Below are 21,061 nucleotides of genomic sequence, written 5' to 3' on the forward strand. Positions count from 1 at the left end.
TTTTGTCTACTGTTTATTTGGAAGTTGGAATCTAAAATCTAGGGACTCATCAACAACATAAAGGAGTTGTTTTTAAATAGCTTGTTTGGAGCAGGGTTTTAGGGCTCATTTCACTTGCTTTGAAATTTCACCTCTCAAAGAGGATGGAGGTGTGAGTTAGCCCCAGTTTTCCAGATACCAGTTTTTAAGCCTGTTGTGGTCTATAAATATAAGCAACAAGTTAAAGCACGGTCCCAGCAGTTCCAGCTCGGGTAGAGACTCCCCACCCTCACGGGGCAAAGGCGAACAAACTTTACGAGCACTGCTAGGATGACTATGTAAACGCTGCTCTCGGTTTGTGTTTTTAAAGAGCGCCTCAGAGAAAACGGGTTTGGAGCGTGGAAGCCAGCTGCGGTGCAGTCCCGGAGGGGATTTGCGTTTGTCCCTAGCAGCAGCCTTTGCACCGCAACGTGGGTGCCAGGAGCGAGGCATCGTGTGCTTCCCGCTGCCGCTCCCCGCTCTGGCAGGCGGCTCTGGTCGAGTCTCGGCGCTTCTGGGTCTCGGCCGGCAGCGGCGGAAGCCCACGAGCAGGGACAATCCTTGTCCTGATGCTCCCCCATCCGACAATTTCTGGGTGTCTCCCTTCGCACAGCCGACTCTTTTGCCGTTATTTCCATCGGGTTTGGTTCCTGCCTGCGCTGCGGGGCCGTCAGCGCCCGGGCGGGGGCCGGCCGGCACCCTCGGCACGGCAGCGCGGCCGGGACGGGCCCAGCTCCGGGGGCCGCTCCGCGCCCCGCGCTGCCCCGACCGCGCTGCGGGGCGGCCGCGCTGCCCGCGGGCGGGGCGCGGGGCGGGGCGCGGGCGGGCGGGGGGCGCGGGGGCGGCGCCGGCGCTCGGCGCTGACAGCCACATGCCGCCCTGCCTGAAAAGGCTGCGAGGCGCCGGCGGGGAGGGAGAGGAGGCGCAGACGGCGCCCCAGCCCGCACCACCACTGCCGCCGCGCCCCGGGGGATGCCGAGGCGCCGGCCCCGCGGGTCGCCCTAGGGGAGAGGCTCTCCGCCGGCACCGCCCGCCTCGCAGCCCCGGCGCGGGGAACGCCGCCGCCCCTCGCCGAGCCCCGCCGGAGCTGGTCGCGAGTGGGGCGCCCACACGGGGCGCGGCGCGCCCGGGGTAGGGAGGCGAAGCCCGGCCTCGCAGCCTCGGGTCTTGTCTTGTGGGTTTCGGGTTTTTTAAAAATTTGTTCCGGAGGATGGATACGTTTCTTCTCGCCTGGGGATTTCTAGGGTTGTGCTTGCCCGGCTCTGGAGGCACAGCGGAGACAGGTAAGGCGCCCTCAGGGATGAGGGATGTCCCCGTCCGCCCAACTTTGGGGCTCCCGGGCGCGGTCCCGGTCTCACGCATAGATGCTTTGCGTGGGAATAAATTTAGGGAATGCATGAGCGATCGGCCTCGCCACGCAGCTTTCGCAACACGGGTTTTGGAGGGGCTCGTGCGTGCGGCGGGGCGGGGATGGCGCACCCCGGCAAGGAGCGCAGCGGCCGCAGCCGCGCGGCTCCCAACGCCCGGCGTGAAGAGGCGAGGGGATGGAGCCGCGTTGGAAAGTTGCGTGCTGGTTTTTTGGGGAGCTGCGGGGAATAGGGAGGGGAAGCGGTAGGGACCAGACTCATGTCGGACACCCGCATCCGAATGTCCGCGGCCCCGCGCCGGTTGCAACCTCGGGAAACTTTAGGTGAGAAATTAAAATAATCTGGCGGGAGCAGGCAGCCGGGGCCGTGCAGGGCTGGGAGCGGGCGAAGCTTAGCGGCGGCGGCGGCACCCTCAGGAAAGGCTGCCCGCGGTACGTGCGGGACGGGACCTGCCCGCACTTTGCAAACGCTGGGCTGTCCCGGGACAAGGCGGCCTTGCGGCGACTATTGGGGCGCGAGTGTGTTTTTCTGTTCCTCGCTGCCGAGCAGCACCCAGGAGGGGCTGGGATGAAACCCGTCTTTGCGTTTCCTTGGCATGGGGACAGGAGTGGGGCAGGCTAAGGCTGGGCCCAGTGTTCCCCGGCCACTGGCTTTCAGTCTCGCTAGTGGGGGCGACAGGGTCCCGATCTGGAATAGTCTCTGGAGGAAAAGAATATGCCGCCCAGTGCTCTCTCGGCTCAGGAGCTGCCTGGCAGGACGGGAGTGCCAAGCCAGCAGCTGCGGAGCTCTGGGTTTGCCTTCCCGTTAGTCGGGGCCTCGGGACATGGCTCAGGGCCCTGAGCTGCGGTCTGACCCGAGCAGCGTTAGATGATGGCAGAGTGCGTTCTCCCTTCTCCTGCCCCGGAGCTATGTGGCCACCCAGCTTCCCCTTGAAAAAGGGAAGTGAGAGAATCTCTGCTGCCTGAGAAAATCCCTCTCTGTTGCAGTGCGAAGCACAGACATTGCCGATGAACACTGAGCTGCTGGTTGGCATCACCTCCCTCCTTACAGTAATAAAGGGTTATAAATCCCTTTATAAAGGATAAAAAAAAAAATCGCATCTTTTGTTCAAGCAGGAAAACAAATAGGTACTTGATGGGTTGGAGAGAAAGGGCAGTGTCCTGGGAGACCCTTGCTGAGTGCAAGATGATGATCCCTGTCGCAGATGCAGTGCCTGATCTCCTGGAGTAGGTTTTGTGCCGTGGCAGATCGGGCTGTAACCTGAGGCTGGCCCCTGAGGGTGCGCTGAGCCCGAGTGTGTGTCTGTGTCCATGCTCCTTCTACCCTGGAGAGAGTTCGGCATCAGGACTGTTAACTAGGAAGAGGTTTGTGAGCAAACCGCTCCTCTCAGGCCATTCAGGCGCTGTAAGCAGTGTTTATTTGAATGCGGGATTTTCCCGGCTAAGCAGAGCATCACATGGTGTTGGAACCAGCAAGGAAGTTGTCTCTCTGTGGCTGATACCAGCGGTGGTTTGCCGAGATGATGATGTGCGGCTGCAAATCCGGTCAAATGACTTTATTGCCAGCACAGCGAGCAAAGGTACGGGGTAATGCGATGCAAACCTCGATCAGGCTACACTCGGCTCCAGTAAATTAGCCAGCCTAGTAAGGGAAACATGCCAGAGGTAGATGGATTTATGTTTCAGTCTGGTGTATCTGAAAGCCTTCCCCCATTATGGAAGTCCCTCTTTAGGTTCCCTAAGGGAGGTTAGTAGAGAGGGGAGACGTTTTTAATAGACAATAATATGATAATCCACATGGAAAAAAACCTCATGCAATATTTCTACAGTAAGAGATAAACAGTGCGGCTGCCAATTTGTATGTAGCCAAGCAAACCCTGAGATAACCATGGAGGAGAGTGGGTGGGAGACCCGTGAAGATAAATCTGAAGGTTGGATGGCTGTGTGTTTTTCATTTTCCCGTAAAAAGCAATGAGGTAAGAAAGTAACAGATTTGAGTGACCCAAGTACTGAGCCGTTCAGATGATGTTTATGCAGCTCTGAGCAAAGCTCACTCTGAAGCCTTCTGAATAGTTTACTTAAAAGCTATTATTTTTAGTAGTGACTTAGGAGATGCAGCAAGGTGGAGAGGGGGACCCAAACAAATTGCTGCCAAGCAAGCGCACGGCCACACATACAAACATGCACACACACACACCCCCCCACACCCACACGAGCACTGAGTGTAGTGCCTTATGCCCGTGTGCTGTTAACTCAGCTCCTACTGGAAACAAAAGCTTTTTTAGACTAGGAATCAGATAGTTGTCACAGCATCACTGAAAGCCACTGATGCAAGCTTGGTGGGGGGGCTCTGACCCAGGTTAGGATGCTGCATTTTGTTTTCCTAGTTTTACTGCTACAGAAAATTATGGTGTGAGGTGTCTGGAGTGATAGACATGCATATTGGTCCCAGAGGGCTCTATGGAGGCACTTCCCATCTCCCTGCCTTGCCCCTTCTGTGCCACTTCCCCCTGCCCCCTCCTCCTTACCAGTATCTTCTCTGTGTTTGGTACCTTGTGCATGGCTTTAGAAGGTTAAAAAGAAAAAGCACCCCACTTTCCTGGGCTGGAGAAGGCCACACTTCCTGTCCCATCCCGGCAGGCGGGTGGGTTGGTTTCCTAGCAGAAACCTCCAGTTCTGCCAGGCACCAGGACATGGTGGCCTTGTACTGCAGATAGCTTGAGAGGAGAAAGCATCCTTCATGGGGTTTAGGAAGCTGTCAGGTTCAGATAAGGCTGGGATCCTATCCTGTGGGACCCCCAGTTGTATTAATAAGGAAAAATTAATTTTTAAGCACTGGGATTGCTGCCAAATTATATGACCTCTGACAGACCAGCTGTGCTAGGAAAATAAATTGTCTACATCTGAGACCCATGATCCTATCTGAAATCGAAATAGAAAAAAAGTTGTCATTTAGCCACAGTGGTGGGGGCAGATTGCAGCAGCCTGAGAGCAAACTGGAAGCTGTTAAACTTGTTCTCCATTGTGTAGTGAAGTCACCACCACCGTGCCCCCATGGGGTCCTGGGAATACAGTTGTCTAATCCGGGAAGTGTGGAGAGCTGATGTGCCTGCACACACCCAAGCTGGGGCTGATGGTGTCAGCACGGGGGTGGGGGCAGAAGTGGGGTGTGAACGTTTCCAGCTCCATCCTCACTCTGTAACAGCCCTTTGACACATTTCTAATTATAATACACGCACACAGACAAAGAGGTAGCTGGGCTATTTTCGAAATCCCTGTCTACACCCTGGTGGAAACCGCAATACTAGCAACAACATAAATCAGGGCTGTTGCTAACAGTGTTGCACACAGCTTAGCGCTACAGTAGCATGGGTTTAATCACACTCAGAATCAAAGGGTCAGCCTGCTCCGTGCCTGAGCCAAAGCGCAATCTCAGAAGGCCAGATCCTGAGCCAGGCTTGATGCCTTTGCAGTGAAAAGACACAAACACGGGGACGGAGGAGAGGTTTGTCAGCACGAGGTCAGCAGGCACGGGGCCAAACGCTCGAAATCACAACTTGGATCTGTAACCCTTTCTATGTGCAAGCGGTGCCTGTGAATCAGGGAGAACAGCTAGAGTAATGCTGGGAGGCTGGGGCTCCAGCTGCAGCCTTGGTGAGGTGGTCTCTTCCCGAACAGTTTGGGAAAAGGGGTGCAAGCAACAGGTTGGCTTGCAAAATAGCCTGAAGTATAACTTGCAGGGGTGGATAGCTGTAAGGACTTTCCGTCTGACTGCTTCTTCCCCTCTCTTCATACTTGATGAATCAAAGAAAATGGGCTCCAAAGTACTGGACTCTGTGTCTTTGAAACCTGCCTTCATTTCTCCCTGTGCATTTGAGACAAAGGCAAGACATCTGCCCAGCTGTTCTGGTGGGTCACCCAAAGCTGTGAAGTGCTGTCTGTGTAGGGCTTCAATGCTTGCCCTTTTCTATGCCCCTTCTAGGAAGATGGTGAAGCCCAAAGGATGCTGTCCTTTTATTCTGCTTACGTTTTATTGAAAGGCTCCTTTGAACCCCCTTTTTTTAAAGGGATGCATGCAGAAAGAGGAAGGAGGAAAACCCCTTGTGCATGTTGACATATACACACACTTATAATCTCCCTGGTTCCTCCTCTCTCTTCACAAGCACACAGATCTCTCTCTACCTTTCCTCTTACACACAGAGCCACACCAGTCATGGGGGACTGCCTTGCTGCTGCCACACATGCACACTTCTGCATCCGTCCCTTCACTGAGCCATCCCTCACAAACCCAGAGCCTCTTGACAACTTTCACCCTCATGCACACCCCGAGCTTGCTGCTGCTTTCCTCTCTTTCTGTTTGACTGCCGAATATGTGCTCAGCAGGTAACAATGTGTTTAAGACACTCACCAGAATGTGCAATAACTTTGACAGCATGCTCAAATCCAGGTGCTGCTGAGCCTCACCACTATCACCAAAGTCTGAAGTCCCTACTGCTTGGCAGCGTGCATGGGGGACGTGTGGTGGGGCTCTCTCTGAGTGGCTCAGGAGGGGCCTGCTTCCCTCCCATCCCATCCCTGGGGCTCTCTGCTGCCAGGGCACTGCATTGTGCTCTGAGGCTCCAACAGGGCCCCTGGGAGGGAGGACCAAGCCAGGGGTGTTGTGAGATTGAGAGGCTCTGCCAGCTGCTGTGGGAAGAGGCAGGGGTAAACTGCCACTGCCTGATGGAGAAAACAGGATTCAGTTTCAGAATGGACCCTGACAGATGAGTTCAAAAGGTGTGAGGAAGCTGAGAGAGGGTGTGGGGGGAGATGAGAGATGAGATAAGCTTTTTTTTTTTTCCATGTTGGAATTTTTGTAATAATAATAATAATACTAATTAGGATTTCAGAGGCATTGGACACCTTTCTTCAAGCCTGAAGCTCTTTAGAGAGGAATCCTAGGGGAATCTTTTTTCCATGTGTGCAACTAGAAATGTCTCTTGTCTTCATGGCCCTTGAACGAGTTTGTTATTGACAGCATCAATGGGGGTGGCTCAGCAAATTTTCACCATCGTATTTTTCCCTCATAGCCTATAGGTAGGGTGGCAGGCTGCCATGCAGGAGGATTCAAGCTTCCACAAATCTGTCCCTGCCTACAGTACTGGGGAGTTTTACTCAGAAACTGCCTGACCTGCAGCTTGAGGGTCTCCTAAAGCTTCCACCTATTCCTGGGAGATGGCAGTGTGTTTCCATGAGATTTCAAGCCCTTGGGAGCCTAACTGAGAGGCAGCATGATTTCTCAAAGTTCAAAATGCAGTTATCTGCCTCCCTTGCAAGTGTATGCACACACTCGCATGCTCTCTGGGACGATTCCTGGAGCAGCCAGAAGTCATAATTCCAGACCCACAGATTACATTTGCAGGCAAGCTGGGAGAATTGTGCATACACATATCTACAGAAAGGCTAACACTATTAAGTTGGTTACCCTACTGGGATTGCATTTGCCTCTAAGATGACAAATAATAAAGTTAGTAAATTTGGGATAAACAGGATATAAAATCTCATCAAAAATATAGGAGAAGGGTTGGACAGGATGGGCATTTAAAAGTCAAGGTTGTCACTGGCTCAAGTGGTACGAAGTGATGTCAGCCCCTGGAAGGTGGATATGCAGAACCCCAGGGGTAGAAATCAGCTGAACTCCAGTGATTTCAAAGCAAATTTGCTGGATTTGCATGCAGGATTTGGCCCTCTCATTTTCCATGGTGAAGCTTGAGTAGGTCTCTATTTCAAGGTTTCTACTTAATTCTTTTGTGGATTAACATGGGGGAAAAAAAGTGCAGGTATCAGAAGTCTCCAGATCTCCTTCCATCTCTTCTTCCCTCCAATATTCCCTTCTTATTTAAAAATAATTTGAAATGATCTCTTTTTGCAAAAGGCTCACAGCTAAAATGTTCCATTTGCTGAGCTTTCCGGTGTTCCCCTTTCACTGCTGTCCAGTGCTATAAAATGAATATATTGCATCCCTTCCCAGTTGCCTTAGGAAGCAGTCAAATGGCTGCATTCCTCAACTGATGGATTGGCAAGTTCCTTTCTTGCTTAAGCCCAGACAGTGTTTTATGAGCTTGTCTCATGACAGGCTTGAGACACTTTGAATTGAACAAAATCCTAGTTCAAATCACAAAAGCAGTCTTTAAATTCTACTTCCCTGTGTTTCTACTTTTAAATGAAATTTCAGTGAAACTGGTAAAAGTCCTCAATGAAATGTTCAGGGGACTCTCCGTGATTGTGTGAAATCTCAAGATGTGGATGTGGGTAGTGCTCCGGAATGAAATGTGCATGTAAGAGCCTTGTATTGTTTGGGTGTGTTTGTCCATTAATTTGTTCAGGAAGCCTTTGAAGCTTTATCTTGCAATCCAAAGCAAACAGGCTTCTGCTAAAATGATCTATGCTACTGGGGATAAAACATCTAATCTTGTTAGCTTCCTCTGCACTATGTCTCTCTCCTTGGCCAATGGTTAAACTGTATGATTTAAGTCCAAGGGTTCATATTTGTGTTCCTGCCTCCTGCAAAAGTTGTGCCGTGTGCTTTGGGCTGAGAGTCCCTGCCATGCCAGCTGTGTCCAGCCAGGGTCAGAGCTCAGGGAATGAGGCAGGATGAGCATTAATGGTAATGAATCCTTGGCAGAAGAGATCTGTTTGTCTCCTCCATACCAGGGTTTGGCAAAGTGCTTGGACATGCATGGACCTTGAAAAACTGTGATCTTTGAAGAGCTGTGTGATTAACAGAACTGAAATATGGGTTTCTTGCACAAGGGCTCAAACCAAGTTCAGCAGCTCTGAGAGAAGTGGGTCATGTATGCCAGCACCTGTATTTTGCTGTGCCACCAGAGGGTTGGAAGGGCAAATCTCCTCTGCCCAGCACTGCATCCTGGGACATGGAAATCTTCTGTACTGGTTGAATGAGAGTGTGAAGTTGGGCTGGAGGGCCTCATGCCAGGAAGAGAAGTGACAAGGCTAGGCATCTGCCTGCTGTGGAATGCCCACATCTCTCTCTCTTGCTCCTTTGCTGTCCTCAAAGGCTGCTCTTTTCAAGTAGCAGAGACAGTGATGCTGCTGCTGCTTCTAAGGCATCCACAACACCCTAATTTTTGTGTGCAGCCCTGAATGATATCCCAAAAGTAAACTACCCAAAAAGTGGTAGTTTTTTGCCGGACACTACAAGCTCTGAGAGGCTGTAGTATGTATGTTTGTTGTGAAATGGGCCTCTCTGGTGATGATTATTTCTGTTACAGGCAGAGTTGGCTTTAGTTTCTGTGTGGAAGGTCCAACAACAACAGTGAGCCCTGCTCTCCTGGGGTGAGGGAAATCCAGAGGGCTTTAATCGGCAGGAAATTCAAGTAGGAGAATGCCCTGCTCCTGGCCTAAGGTTTCACCATGTGCCTGATGAGCTGCAGAGCTGAAAAACCCCAGGTGTGGGTGAAGGTTCCTAGGGCCTGGCTGTTATTTTTGGGTCCTCTGAGTGATGATTGCTTATTGTGGCCTGGGGGAGGCAGGAGGAGACTTTGTCAGCCTGGGTGTCTCCAGCAGGTCAGGGCAGAGAAAGAGGTGTCTGCCCCATGTAAAGGGTGAGGAGCTCAGCTGCTGATACCCATATCCATGGGAAACTTTGGAGCTGTGCACTGTACAGTGCAGCATTTGCAGGATTTTGCACCTCATGACCTTCTCCAGATCTTCTTTTCCCACCCCTGTGGCTTGGTTGTCATCCTCTGGTATTGTTCCCCTGTTGGGGTGGCTCTACATGGAGGAGGTTGCAGGGATAATTTATGTTATGGTGAGCCATAATGAAAAGGGGGGTCTGCAGATTTCCCAACCTGACCATAGTTACTCCAACGCTGCCATGGAGTATTGACCTCCCTAGCCTCCCTTGAGGAGCCCTGCTGCTCTCCTGTGGCTTTGTTGTTGGCGCAGCACTCCACTGGCCCCCCTACCGTGTGGACTGGCAGGGGCCCCAGCAGTTTGCTTTCAACGCCTGCATTTTGCTTACTGAGCAACGGGATGTCCCACGCACCTGGCAGACTTGGCTTGTACTTCAGAATTTAATTTTAATTTTATTAAGTGAATTCAGGGCTGGCAAAAGCTGCTGAAGCCCATTAGCTATGGAACACGTCTTGCTTCCAATGCATACAGACTGAGCAGTAGCCATGCCACTAACCTTTTTTTTTTTTTTCTTTTGCATGGATGCATTGCATCAGTTTGTAAGAATCCATTTACATAGAAGCTTAAGCCTCTACTGTATACATAGCAGGCCATATGTTATACAGAAAGACATTGTTTGGCATGACTGCTGAGTCAAACCCTTTGCCCATCAGTGGGCTTGGTGATAGATTTTTTTGGTTCTCATTGCAGGCACTCACCTGCTAGATACCTGTGAGTCAAAAGGGGAAAAGCCCAATGGAAGAATTACAGAGATGTTAAAGTAATCTTGCCTCTTCAGATAACTCTAAGAAGCCTCAAGTTCCTTGTGTGCTATTGCCCACCTGTGGGCAAGGCAGCGCTACTGAAGTAGCTCCCTTCATTTCTGTGGACCTTCTTGGGCAGGAATGAATGAAGGGACAAAATGTGTTTCTCTAAGAGACACAGATAAATTTTCCTGCAGGTGGGAGACTTTCACTACTCCAGGAAGATGGTGAAATTTTTCTGCTGATATAACACCTGAGGGATGGGGCTGGTGCTCTTGTTTACTCAGGGGGTTCCCCTGCTTGTCCTGTTTTGCTGGAGAGACCTCAGCTGCACAGAGCTGGGCTCCAGCCCCTCTCACTCTGGCTGTCCTCACTGGCACCAACAGTCTAATCTGGGCACCAAGCTGACCTGAAATTAGGCTCAAACCTACGGGTTTTCCTCAGCTCAGTCCCACTGAACTGCGATGGCCTTGCAGGGCAAGGGAAAAATTTCAAGGTCAGGGTAGAACTGTGTTTCTGCTCTTGAGTTCATTTGTTTGGGAAGAGCTGGAGCAAGCTGGAGGCTGACACCTCTGCTGACATGACAGTTCCCCTCCAACTGGTTGAGTTGCAAGGGCTCACTTTATCCAGCATGAGTAAGGGGCTAGCAGCTTCTGAGTGGTGGGTGATGTTGGTGGTATCAGCCTAGCGGGTAGCATGTGTGTGAAAGCTGGAGAGACGGGGAGGGAATCACGAGGTGTGGAAGGATTGACTGTATTTTCATTGTTTTGAGACTTTGCCCTTTCCAAGAAAAATAATCTGCAGCTTGAATATTTTTCTTTGCTGGAGGGGGTGGACATGTGTGCAAACGAGGTGTGAATTTTTATGAGAAGGTGTGAAAGTGCGTACATGAGTGAAGTGTGAATTACACGTCTATTTGTACATTGATGTCAACAAGTCCGTGAATTTCTTCTTTTCACGTGAATGTCTCTTTCTCTCCCTCTCTCCAAACCCACATAAACACATGTGTGGGCAAATATGCCTTCCTGAGAGAAGATATTTGTGCAGGAATGTAGGTTTGTAAATGTTTGTGTGTTGAGCAATCTCTCCTGTGGAACAAAACCAGATGTTTTTTGGTATTCTCAGCTCTTCATGGCAGTGCTGCATTTTTTCCCCTCATATTTTTCAGGATACTTACAGGATTATTTTAAGAAAAAGGGAAGGCTGCAGATCTGCCTTTGGGTGTGTGCGAAGAAAGTTATTTTGAAGAATGAATGTGTTAGAGGGCATGAAAAACATGGGGGAAACTGAGTGTTTTTCACAGCAAAGGAAGCCTTGCTGGCCCATGAAGGGCCCTCCTGTTCCCCTTGTTTTTGCACAGGACACGTGCATTTTCTGCAGGCAGCGTGCAGGCAGCAGGTTGTTTATTCAAAGTGCTTTTTTCCCAGGAAGCATTACTGCTGAGGGACTCCTGCTGCTCGCCTTGGCCCTGGCAAGAGGGCAGTTTGAGCACAGGCTGGGGTGTCCCTACCGAGAGCTGGTGGACTTGGGACAGCCTGGCAGGGGATGCCCCTGGGACCTGGCAAATCCTATGGCAAAGGAACAGAGCCAGATCCACAGCATGGGGCTGAGGCCACACAATCAGCACTGCGTTGCTTCTCCTGGGTGGTCCTGGGGCTTTGCAGTGAGTGCTGCTGCAGAGGGAGAGGAACATCCCTCAGGACCAAGGCAGCAGGAAACACTGGAACACACCTTTGCTCATGGAGCTGCTGGGATGTGTGGTTACCCTCCTGTATCAAGGGTGATGCTTCTCTGTGCCTTGGCTCCCTCGAGAGTGTGGGATGTGCCACAGCCCCCATCTCAGGGCGTGCACATGTGGGCCTTGGGAAAACCCACTGGCATGCCCAGGGTCCTCCAGCGTTGTGGGGATAACCTGACAGTGGGGTCATCCCATGAGGGTTTGCATCCCACACCGTACCCCATTCTTGTTTCAGGGAGAGGACTTTCCACAATGTGGGACCAGGGTCACCCCGTATGCCTGCCAGCCTGCCCTATGGAAGGACTTAGGGTTTTGTTGGGTTTTGCCCATTTTGGTGGGTTTTGGGTGTTTTGCTGGGTATGTAGAGGCAATGCTGTCTTCTGAGGGCAGCTGTTGCAGCCTATGGGCCTGGGTGCTGACACAAGGGGGTGGCAGGACACACAATGGGGGCTCCATGCAGAAAGGACTTTGAGATTTGTAGTGCATTATCAAGTGACCCCATGATGCAGATTTTCCTCCCAGCAAATAATGCAATAATAAATTTGATTTGCAGCATTCATGAGATTAAATGTTTTTTTGATTATGAAATCACCCTCTAGGGCCTGTTCTAGCCCAAAGCTGTGAGAGCTTCCTCTGTTTACCGCGCAGCCACTGCCAGCCATTTGTGGGCTAGTCCCACAAAACCACCACTGCTGATTGTCTGTGTCTGCAGCTCCAGTGGATGGGTTAGCTCACAGGTCTGCTGAGACTTGTTTGCTGGGGCAGGCAGGCTGGGGACGGAGAGCACAGCAAACAGAGAGGTTTTCATGGGGCTGCAGGCTGGGGCCAGGATGGGCGGGTGCTGTCTTTAGCTCTGCCACACAGTGTGGGTGGGCCTGGGTTCACCAGCATCCCTGACATGCCTCAGTTTCCTTCCCTGGAAACAGAACAGCTTTCTGCCCTCCTGCAGATGGATTGAATCTGTAGTGTCCAAGTTCTGGTGTCTCCTGAGGCAGCTGTGGGAGACTGACACAGAGCAGCTTGCAAAGGAGGCAAAAGAAGGGATAAAATGAGGCAGCTCCAGATGATCTGATATCAATCTGTCTCTTACTTTATGGCTCTGTAATTGCCTTGGCAAGAGCATTCATTTCTCTTTTCTGGTCTGTGTGAAATGTGGTATGTAAGTGTGGCAGGAGGTGGAGGGGAGAGGAGTATGTTTGTTCTGCAGAATAATTCTCCTTGCCCAGAGATTAATATCAATAGTGGAATACTGAAGGGATGTCAGTGGCCTGGAGAATGGTCTTTATCAGACCACCCCTATCAGTGGCCCAGGGAGACCTGCTGTGCACACCTGATGCCCAGAACATGTTTCAATGCCTTGTTCACTTCTGTGTCTCTGCAGCTCAGCCATGCGGGGGTCGCCTGAACTCCAAGGATGCTGGGTACATCACCTCGCCAGGCTACCCCAATGACTACCCCTCCCACCAGAACTGTGAATGGGTCATCTACGCCCCTGAATCCAACCAGAAGATTATCCTCAACTTCAACCCTCACTTCGAAATCGAAAAACATGACTGCAAGTAAGAGCCTTCCTCCTTCTCTCTAGTACATAGTTACCTCCTCTTCCTGCTTTTGCCTAGTTGTATGGGTCTCATGCTTCCTTGCACTTGAAATTAAGCACCACCCTGAGCCCCCACAGTGCTGCATCTCCTTGCCTTTAAGGAGCAAGAGTTGCCTGTGAGGTTGTAAGATGCTGCTTTGGACACATGGGATGAGCCTACTCTGCAATGAACCTGTAGTTCTTGGTCTGACATCGCCTGTGAAAGCAAGACCAAACTGTCTTTCAACCTGAGCTTGACTTTGGTTAAAAGGCCACTTGTTTTTCTGTGTCAAGGTTGCCTCGCTGTTCTTTCAAACCATGCTGGGAGAGCAGAGCAATTTCCTGGTGTGTAACTAGGCAGAGTCATGGCTGAGAGCCCTGTGGCTGCAGACACAGGTGTGGGCCATGTGAGGCTGGAGGTGTGGTGGTCTGAGCTGTTTGTTTTTCTGCTATGTTTGGTAAACTGGAGGGGAGGGTGGTTTTGTTTGTTTTTTTCCCTTCTAAGAAAGGGCCCAGAAACTAGATGTCTGGGAAAAACAATTAACAACTAGTAAAGAATAATTAATGGCATCAAAGGGCACCATAAAAGGCTGAGTTAATAACATGGTCTCAGCAGACCTATAAACCTGTGGATTTAATCTGGAATCCACAGCCAGCTACAAGGATGCCTGAGTGTGAAGGAGCTTGGGGTCTCCTAAAACAGGCCTGACATAGCAGTCCTGCTAGATACACTGGTCCTGTTGATTAAAAGGGGGTTGCATATGGAGAGGGAAATTCTGTTTGTAAAAAAGGACAAAGGAACAGGGAAAGCATTTATGGGGCTGCAGAATCAGTCCTGCGGAGAACAAAGAATTCAGCATGGGTTTGATGATGTACTGAAGGTTATGAAGTGCAGAGCTGGATCCTCAGCTATCATAAATCAGCATAGCTCCTCTAACTCTAATGAAGGTGTGCTGATTGATGTCATTGGGGATCTTGTCACCCCCTACAGATAAAGCCTGGGCTAATAAGGCTTTGAACACCATGAACTCTCCCTGAAGTCACTGTGTGTGCAAGGTGTTTAGCAGGATCAGGCCTGTGTATAAAGAAGGGAGAAGGTACAGAAAGGCTTAATGTGGGCATAGATGAACACAACAAGAACTTGCAGTGGATGGAGAAGTTGCTATCAGATTTTATTGGTGCTTGCATAGGCTGAACTGCACAGCCTCCTCATAGCTGATGCAGTTCTCCCAAATTCACAGTAATAAAAGCTGTACAGGCCCATATTTGCAGTCTGAGGAGTATGCCATATGTGTTGGTCAGGACAGTGTTGTGTGCAGGGCAGGGATCAAACTGGGCAGGAGGGACTCCAGCTTCTGCCTCTTCAATGTGTCAGGCAAGTTGGTCAGAGAGCTGGAAATCTCCATGGGCACCAGGCTCCACCCGTAGGAAGACGTCAGTTTTAGCTCTGAGCATCTTGTGCAAGTTTTGCTGTGTTTTACTGCCTGTGACATAGCGTTGTCTGGTCCCAAACTTCAGGTGATGTGTGCAGCAGGACTGCCTGAGCACTGGGGATGTTGGTTACCCCTTTGCTGCTTTCTGCTTTACTGTGGCAATCTTCTGAGTGGCTGCTGTGTGGTCTCATTATTGCTTTTTCTGTGTGTAGGTGCACAAGGGAACCTTTATTAAAGTGAAATACGATTTATCCACTGTGCACTTGAGCTTCTGCTGGCCACAGCTGTGAGCTGAGGGCCAAGCTGACTTAGGGTGCCTGCTCCCTCAAGCCAGCACTAAATAGGAGTGGATTTGAAAGAGCTTCATGGACAGTGCTTGATAGGAAGTGTAACAGAGCAATGGAAACAGTGCATGATAAACATGGCCTGAAAGAAATGGATAGGAGTTAGATTTTTTTAAGTGACCGACCAGAAGGAGGCAAATACGGATACTGTGTAAAGCTTGAGCATTAATACTTACATTACAATACATTAATAATAGGTGACTATCTGGTGATAAATCTCATCTGAGTATCAGAGGGGTTTTTATGAAGAAACCAAGACCTCATTGCAGCTGCAGGTGTGAACCTTAACAGGAACAGGGAATCAGCATCAAAGACAGTCTCAGGGCAGAGCTCTCCTTTTGACATCTCATCATTAATAAAGAGCACATTCACATCAAGGTGACAAGCAGATGGACCCATGGAGCTCGATCTCTGGGCAGACAAGGTCCCTGCTCTGCTGTTGCTACCTGGCAGCTATTGGAGCAACAGTGGGGCCAGTTTCCAGCTGCCAGAGGGAAACACCATAACCCCTTCCTCTGTTGCTTCTTTCAACATTTCATTTTACCTTATTAGGCTAAAGTTTCTCCCTCATAAAGCATAACATTTACATTCCTAAAACCCATTCAAAAGCCTACAAAAATGCCTCCAAAAGTCTTTTTAGTTTTACTCTGTTTCTTCTGGCCTTTCTTGTATCTGCTTCAGATTTCCTTTTGGGACAGGAGGCATTTCCTCCTGTGTTTTGTACGGTGCCTGGCACCCTGGGGACCTCTGAAGAAAGGTCAGGGATTTCCCCATGGCCAGCAGCTGGCCAGAAGGGGCCTACGAACTTGGTGTTGCCTAGATGCCAGAGCAAGAGCTGGCTGCCGAGAACGGCTTTGGCAGCCTGGAGGGTGGAAGCATCAGCCAGGGATGGATGCCCAAGGTGGCAGCCAGAGGTGGCTGCTCAGTGCTGCTTGTTGCTATTGTTTTCTGGAGGCACATCTGGGCTTTTATTTTTCAGCTGTGTCCAGCTGCATTGCAAAGTAACTGCACTCTATCACCACCACCATGAAAGGCGTAATTTGGTGTAGTTGAAGCCCCAGAACATCTCTCTCTGAGTGCTGTGTATGTGCTCCGAGGAAGTGTCTTGCTTTGGCAGCGCGCTAGGTTAAGATAATTGGCCTCCTCCTGCTGTTGTGACTGTTGTGCACCAGCAGGGATCCCTGTGGCAGGGAGGGTGGGCATGCTGTGACAGGGAGGGAGTATGGGGCTCCGGGCCATTGTTGATGCTGTCCTGCAGCTGTGGGGCCACAGCAGTAATGACAGAGCCAAAAGGGAAGTTTGATGCTGTGATAAAAGATCTGCCGAAGTATTTGGAAATGATCATCCTAGTGCCTGGCTGTTTGTTCCCCTCTGTGCTGCGAGTGCAGCTCTAGCGCAGGTACTGCACCCCATGGCACTGGAATCTGTTCAATGAATAGGGAAGTGGCACCCAGTAGAAAAGAGCAGGCTGCTGCTGTGGTGCAATGTTTCCACTCCTGTGTGGTATAGGGGTTGCTGGGCAGTCTTGTGTCTTGTGCATGCTGGAGTTTATTTGGAATCCCGGGAGTGACCTGAACCATTTGCAATAGGTGGGCAACAGAGACAGCTGTCTCCTGGTTTTTGCAGTCATGTAGCTGAGCTGTCCACTCCTTAATTGCCATTTTGCTGTTCTGTCTGCACTGCTTGCTTGGAAAATCCAAGTCCAAAACCTCAGCTATTTGTGAGTCATTGCATTTATGACCAACTGCCTTTTCCGTTTGTCCCCCCTTCCTGCTGCTGGTCTTCTCTTTCGACCACTAAAAGCTCCCTCCTGCATTTGGCTACTGACTCTGCCCCCCCAGCCACACTCAGCGGATCCTACCAGAGGGTTAGGCTGGGGCTCCACATGCAGCAGAGGCACACTCCCTCCAGGCTGCAGTGGACATGCTCCTGCTTCCTCTGCCAGCAGAAGACCTTCCAGCTGAGTCATAACATCTGCTCCAGAGGAACAGTGTTTTAAAAAGCCCGACTGGTAGTCAGGCCATGCCCAGTGGATTTTTCTGCAGCCATTTCCAACACAAGCTGGAACTGGTTTGCAGTCGGTGGGATCCCTGCCTGGGAAGGAGTTGGGGGACCGCTGCCGTGGCTCGCAGCCCCCTCTGGTGGCTCATGCCAAATGCTGGCGAAGGTTTCTGGAGACAGAGGCCAGGGACTCCCAAAATAGGCTGGAGATGACAAACTGGAAATGGGCTGCAGTCAGGCTTTCCTTCTGACTTTGGGTCCCACTGTCAAGCCCAGAAGATTTCAAGAAAAAGGAACCACGGCCACTATCATGAGGAAATTTATGCACTGGTCATGTAACCTCCTAAATTCCATAATGGTGCCAAAGGAGTTGAATCAAACACAGCATCCTGATGTGTGCTGGATACAGGGCAGGCATGGCAGGAGGAGACACGTCTGCTCCCAGCCTGAAGAGCAGAGGGAACCAAGATTTGGCCAGGGAGATGGCATGCTCCTAGCACCCATCTCACAGAGCACTGCTGGCCAGGGGACACTGACAGCAACGTGCTGCTGTTCCCATGCCACAGCACAAAGGGTGACACATGTGGCTTGGACAGCCAGTGCAGCATGGCCATCTCCTGAGTGTCCAAACAGCTGGGCACTGGAACAAAACAGCTCTGCATTCTTCCTAGAGAGCCACAGAGACACTGGCTCAAATTTCTTTGAGCTGAGGTGGCAAGGAGAGCTGCATCCAAACCCAGTACCCACAGCCAGCCAGGCAGCTGTGGGCTGCAGCATTCAGCCTGCCTCTCTTGCCATCTTCTTCAAACAAGAGCATAAAATTGTGAGAAGCCATCCTTCCATCAGTGAAGGTTAAGAGTAGACAAGGCAGCAATCATGGACAGCTAATTAGTAAATGCTTTGAAAAGTATGCATAATTAGCTTATTAGTAAACATTTTAGAAACAATGCAGTTCATCTTGTGATTGGCAAAATGCTTAGAAAAGAAATACATTTGGAGCACTAGAGAATGCCAGGAGTTGGAGGGGTTCTTTGATAGGATGAGAGGGAAAGTGGCTGCATCTCCTGAGGCACTGGGGGAGTCAAGCTTTAACTTTGCAGTGAGAGGAAGTCAAAGATGAGATGTTAAGGAAGGCATTTGCTTGCTCATACGTTTGTGGCATGGGTAGCCAGAAGCAACATTTCTAACGTACAGGAAATAATTCAGTCTGGGTAACATGACACTGCAGCTCAACTTGTCTTCAACTGAGCTTCCACTGTTTTTTAACTCCATCCAGCATCCGCTGTATGGTTCATAATTCCCATCGAGCCCAGGTCATTTTCCGAAATGGAACATCAATGAATGAGTTAGCTGTGACGGTGAGACCAGCCACATGAGCTAACAGCTCCAGGTTGTTCACATCCCTCCTGTCTGCCTCCCATCTCTGCTTGCTCTGTGCTGTGCTTCTCTATGCCCCAGAGCCTTTCCCTGGAGGGACAGCCCCAGTCCAGGCTCTGCAGAAGGTGGTGGTCCCAAGTACACTCTCAGGGGGTCTCCCATGACCCGCCAGCTCACTAACATCCGGTGCATAGGAGTCAGATCTCATTTTGCACCTTGTTTCCTGTTGGCACGATGACAAATTGAGGGCCAGCTGGTGACACTGGGAACAATAGGGTTAGAGACAGAGACCTCTCCCCCTCCTTCCTGCTGTTGAGGAGGAACTGGTAGTGGTGGTGGTGTAGTCACTTCTTAGTCAGCCTCTCTGTCCAGCAAGGGAAGGAACAGGATCCCAAAGCAGCTGGAGAGGGAGCAGGCACAGGGCTGGCTGTGGTGACTCCTGATTAAGTCGGTTCAGAATTCAGCTAAAAGTGTCAGAAACATGTGCCTTTTTTGAGCAAGCACTGTAAACTACATTCCAGCTCTAAATCCCTCGCATCTTTGCAGACCCTGCTCAGTGCAGATGCTGTAAGATAGGAGTGGAGCAATCCCACTGGAATGCCTGATAACCACAGTGTTGAGGTGCTCCTGCTTTCAGCAGAGCCTGAGGCCCTTGACTATCTTTGCAACTGAGCTCCAGCCCACGATGTGACACCAGATGACACCCATCTCAGAGCCTCACCCCAAACTGGTCTCAGGAGCCTAAATAAATGTCTGAGGGACTATGAGTCTTAGTCATATTTTTGTGTTGTCCAGTGGGCTTAGCAATGCTCTTCTACATCATGGGTTTGTTGTCTGGATGCAGGAGTTAGGTTTAGTGAACGAAAGGGGAGGGTGCTAGAATGATGATATAAAAAATTATCCTATTTTTTCCCTAAGGACTAGATGCGAAGCCCAGTAAAAGAAATGCAAGATTCTACCTTGATTTATATAGGAGCTAGTTTAGCCTTTTAATGAGCAACTGTTTGACTTAGCTACTTGCAGCCTTTTTAATGGATATAATCCCTATTGTCAGGCTCTAACAGGGGACTGGCAGACTCCCCAGCAAATTTAATTTCTGGGAGTTGTGAGATTTGGGCTCTTCCCCTTCCCTGCTATTGATTTACTGTTCCTGCCTTGGTGAATCACTCAAAATTCCCTGTGTTATAAAGAAAAGAATCTCTGGACATCTGCAGGCATAAAACACAATCTAGATAGCAACAGTGCAAAGCACACTCCTTTCCAAAGGTTGCTGAGCAGCAGCATCACACAGGAGTAGGTCAGAGTGCAGCAGAAGACGACCAGTCCATTTTCAGTCTTTTCTGGCTGGGTGAGAATTCTGCAATTAAATATGAATGCAAAATAAAAAGAACAGACTGCAAAGAGCAGACTGAAAACAGAAGAAATTTGTGGTTGCTTTTGGCCAGAACTCAGCATAGAACATATTTGAAGGAACTGGGGGAGGTTAGGTTTTAGTCTGAGGCAAGTTCTCTGTTTCCTTTAACTCGAGCAACTGCACACCACCGTTGAATGGCAACGTAATAACATGTTGCAAACCACAGTCTGGTGATCCTGGAATTCCTTATAAGTTAATAGCAGTCATGGTCCACTAATCACAGCTAGGATGTTTTAAGCAACTGTCTTTGATATATCAGTTCAAGCACACCATTGAAAGCCTTCCTTATGCTGGCTTAGTGAGTAGATCAGTAGATCATGAGAAAGAGTGAATAACCTAGGGTTTTTCTGTTGGTTTTTCACCCCACCCCACTGCTAATCCCAAGGAATTCTTGAGCTCTACATCCAGCCTTAGTGAGCAGTCACAGTACGGTAGTATGGTGTGGTTTTAAAGTAACACTGGGTCAGACATGGAGATACTATTGTTTAATGAATTCCTAGAAGCAGAGCCTGAAGCAGCGAGGTCTGACAGCAGAAATCCTCTGCCAAAGACTTCATTCTGCTACAAATGGCACAGAAACTAGGAGGGTGGCTGCTCGTGTTACGTGACTGCCCCCACCTTCCTGCAGCAGTACAGAAGACACGGTGTGAGGAATCTCTAGAGGTGGAGTTCTGCTTTCCTGAGACAGGCAGTACTCATCCACTGGTGGTGGGAGAGCCCCTGCTCTCAGCCCCGTGCCTGCCGCGACCATGCTGCATGCAGGGTGTTTGCATGGGAAGTGCTCCACGTGTTAGAAACCTCCAGGGAAACCTCAGAGCTGGGGTTGTTGATGGATGTCCAACAAGGAGAAGTGCTTCCCCCCGCTCCACCGGCAGCACGAGAGTTTGAGGCATGTGCTCAGCTTCCTTCCTCTCCTGTGAGTGTTGGTATGAGGTTTCATTTACATTGTTATTTTGCAGCGAGGAGGAAGGTGTAATGATTGTCTCTTTGGAAATACCGATGTTTGGCTGTTAATCATGGGTGGGGACAAGGTCTGGGATCTCCATCAGCAAAGGGGACTGACTCACCATTGATCTATGTTCACTGCATCTCACCGAAGTTTTTTGACCCATTTGATTTCTTAGTTTTTCTTTTGTGGAAACCCTCTGATTTTTCTGCCATTCAGAAGCAAAACATCTCTCTGTCTTTAAATATGGCATATGGGGATTTCTTCAGATGTCCAACAACTCAATCGAAGGAGACCTCGGAGACCTCTCCCCTTCCCTGTCCCCCTTCTCAGCCTGTCTTTTCATCTGCAATCTGGAGATGTAAGGGCTATAGTAATGGAGTGTCAGAGGAAGTAATTGATTCATC

General features: G+C 50.1%; 1 protein-coding gene across 6 annotated transcripts in view; it reads left to right on the forward strand.

Annotated features, from left to right (window-relative positions):
• Nucleotides 1–925: 925 nt before the first annotated feature.
• The window catches only part of NRP2 (neuropilin 2), an 89,228-nt gene continuing 69,092 nt past the window's right edge, over nucleotides 926–21,061 (forward strand). For 4 of the 6 annotated variants that reach the window (XM_058839453.1, XM_058839455.1, XM_058839454.1 and 1 more), the window contains exons 1-2: nucleotides 926–1,301; nucleotides 12,942–13,119. In XM_058839453.1, coding sequence (XP_058695436.1) covers nucleotides 1,229–1,301; nucleotides 12,942–13,119 — 251 coding nt within the window. In that variant the 5' untranslated portion in view covers nucleotides 926–1,228. The remainder of the gene's footprint in view (nucleotides 1,302–12,941; nucleotides 13,120–21,061) is intronic. The other 2 variants (XM_058839458.1, XM_058839459.1) reach the window with 1 other exon arrangement.

The sequence above is a fragment of the Poecile atricapillus genome, chromosome 5 (genome assembly GCF_030490865.1).
Source record: "Poecile atricapillus isolate bPoeAtr1 chromosome 5, bPoeAtr1.hap1, whole genome shotgun sequence".
NCBI lineage: Eukaryota > Metazoa > Chordata > Aves > Passeriformes > Paridae > Poecile > Poecile atricapillus.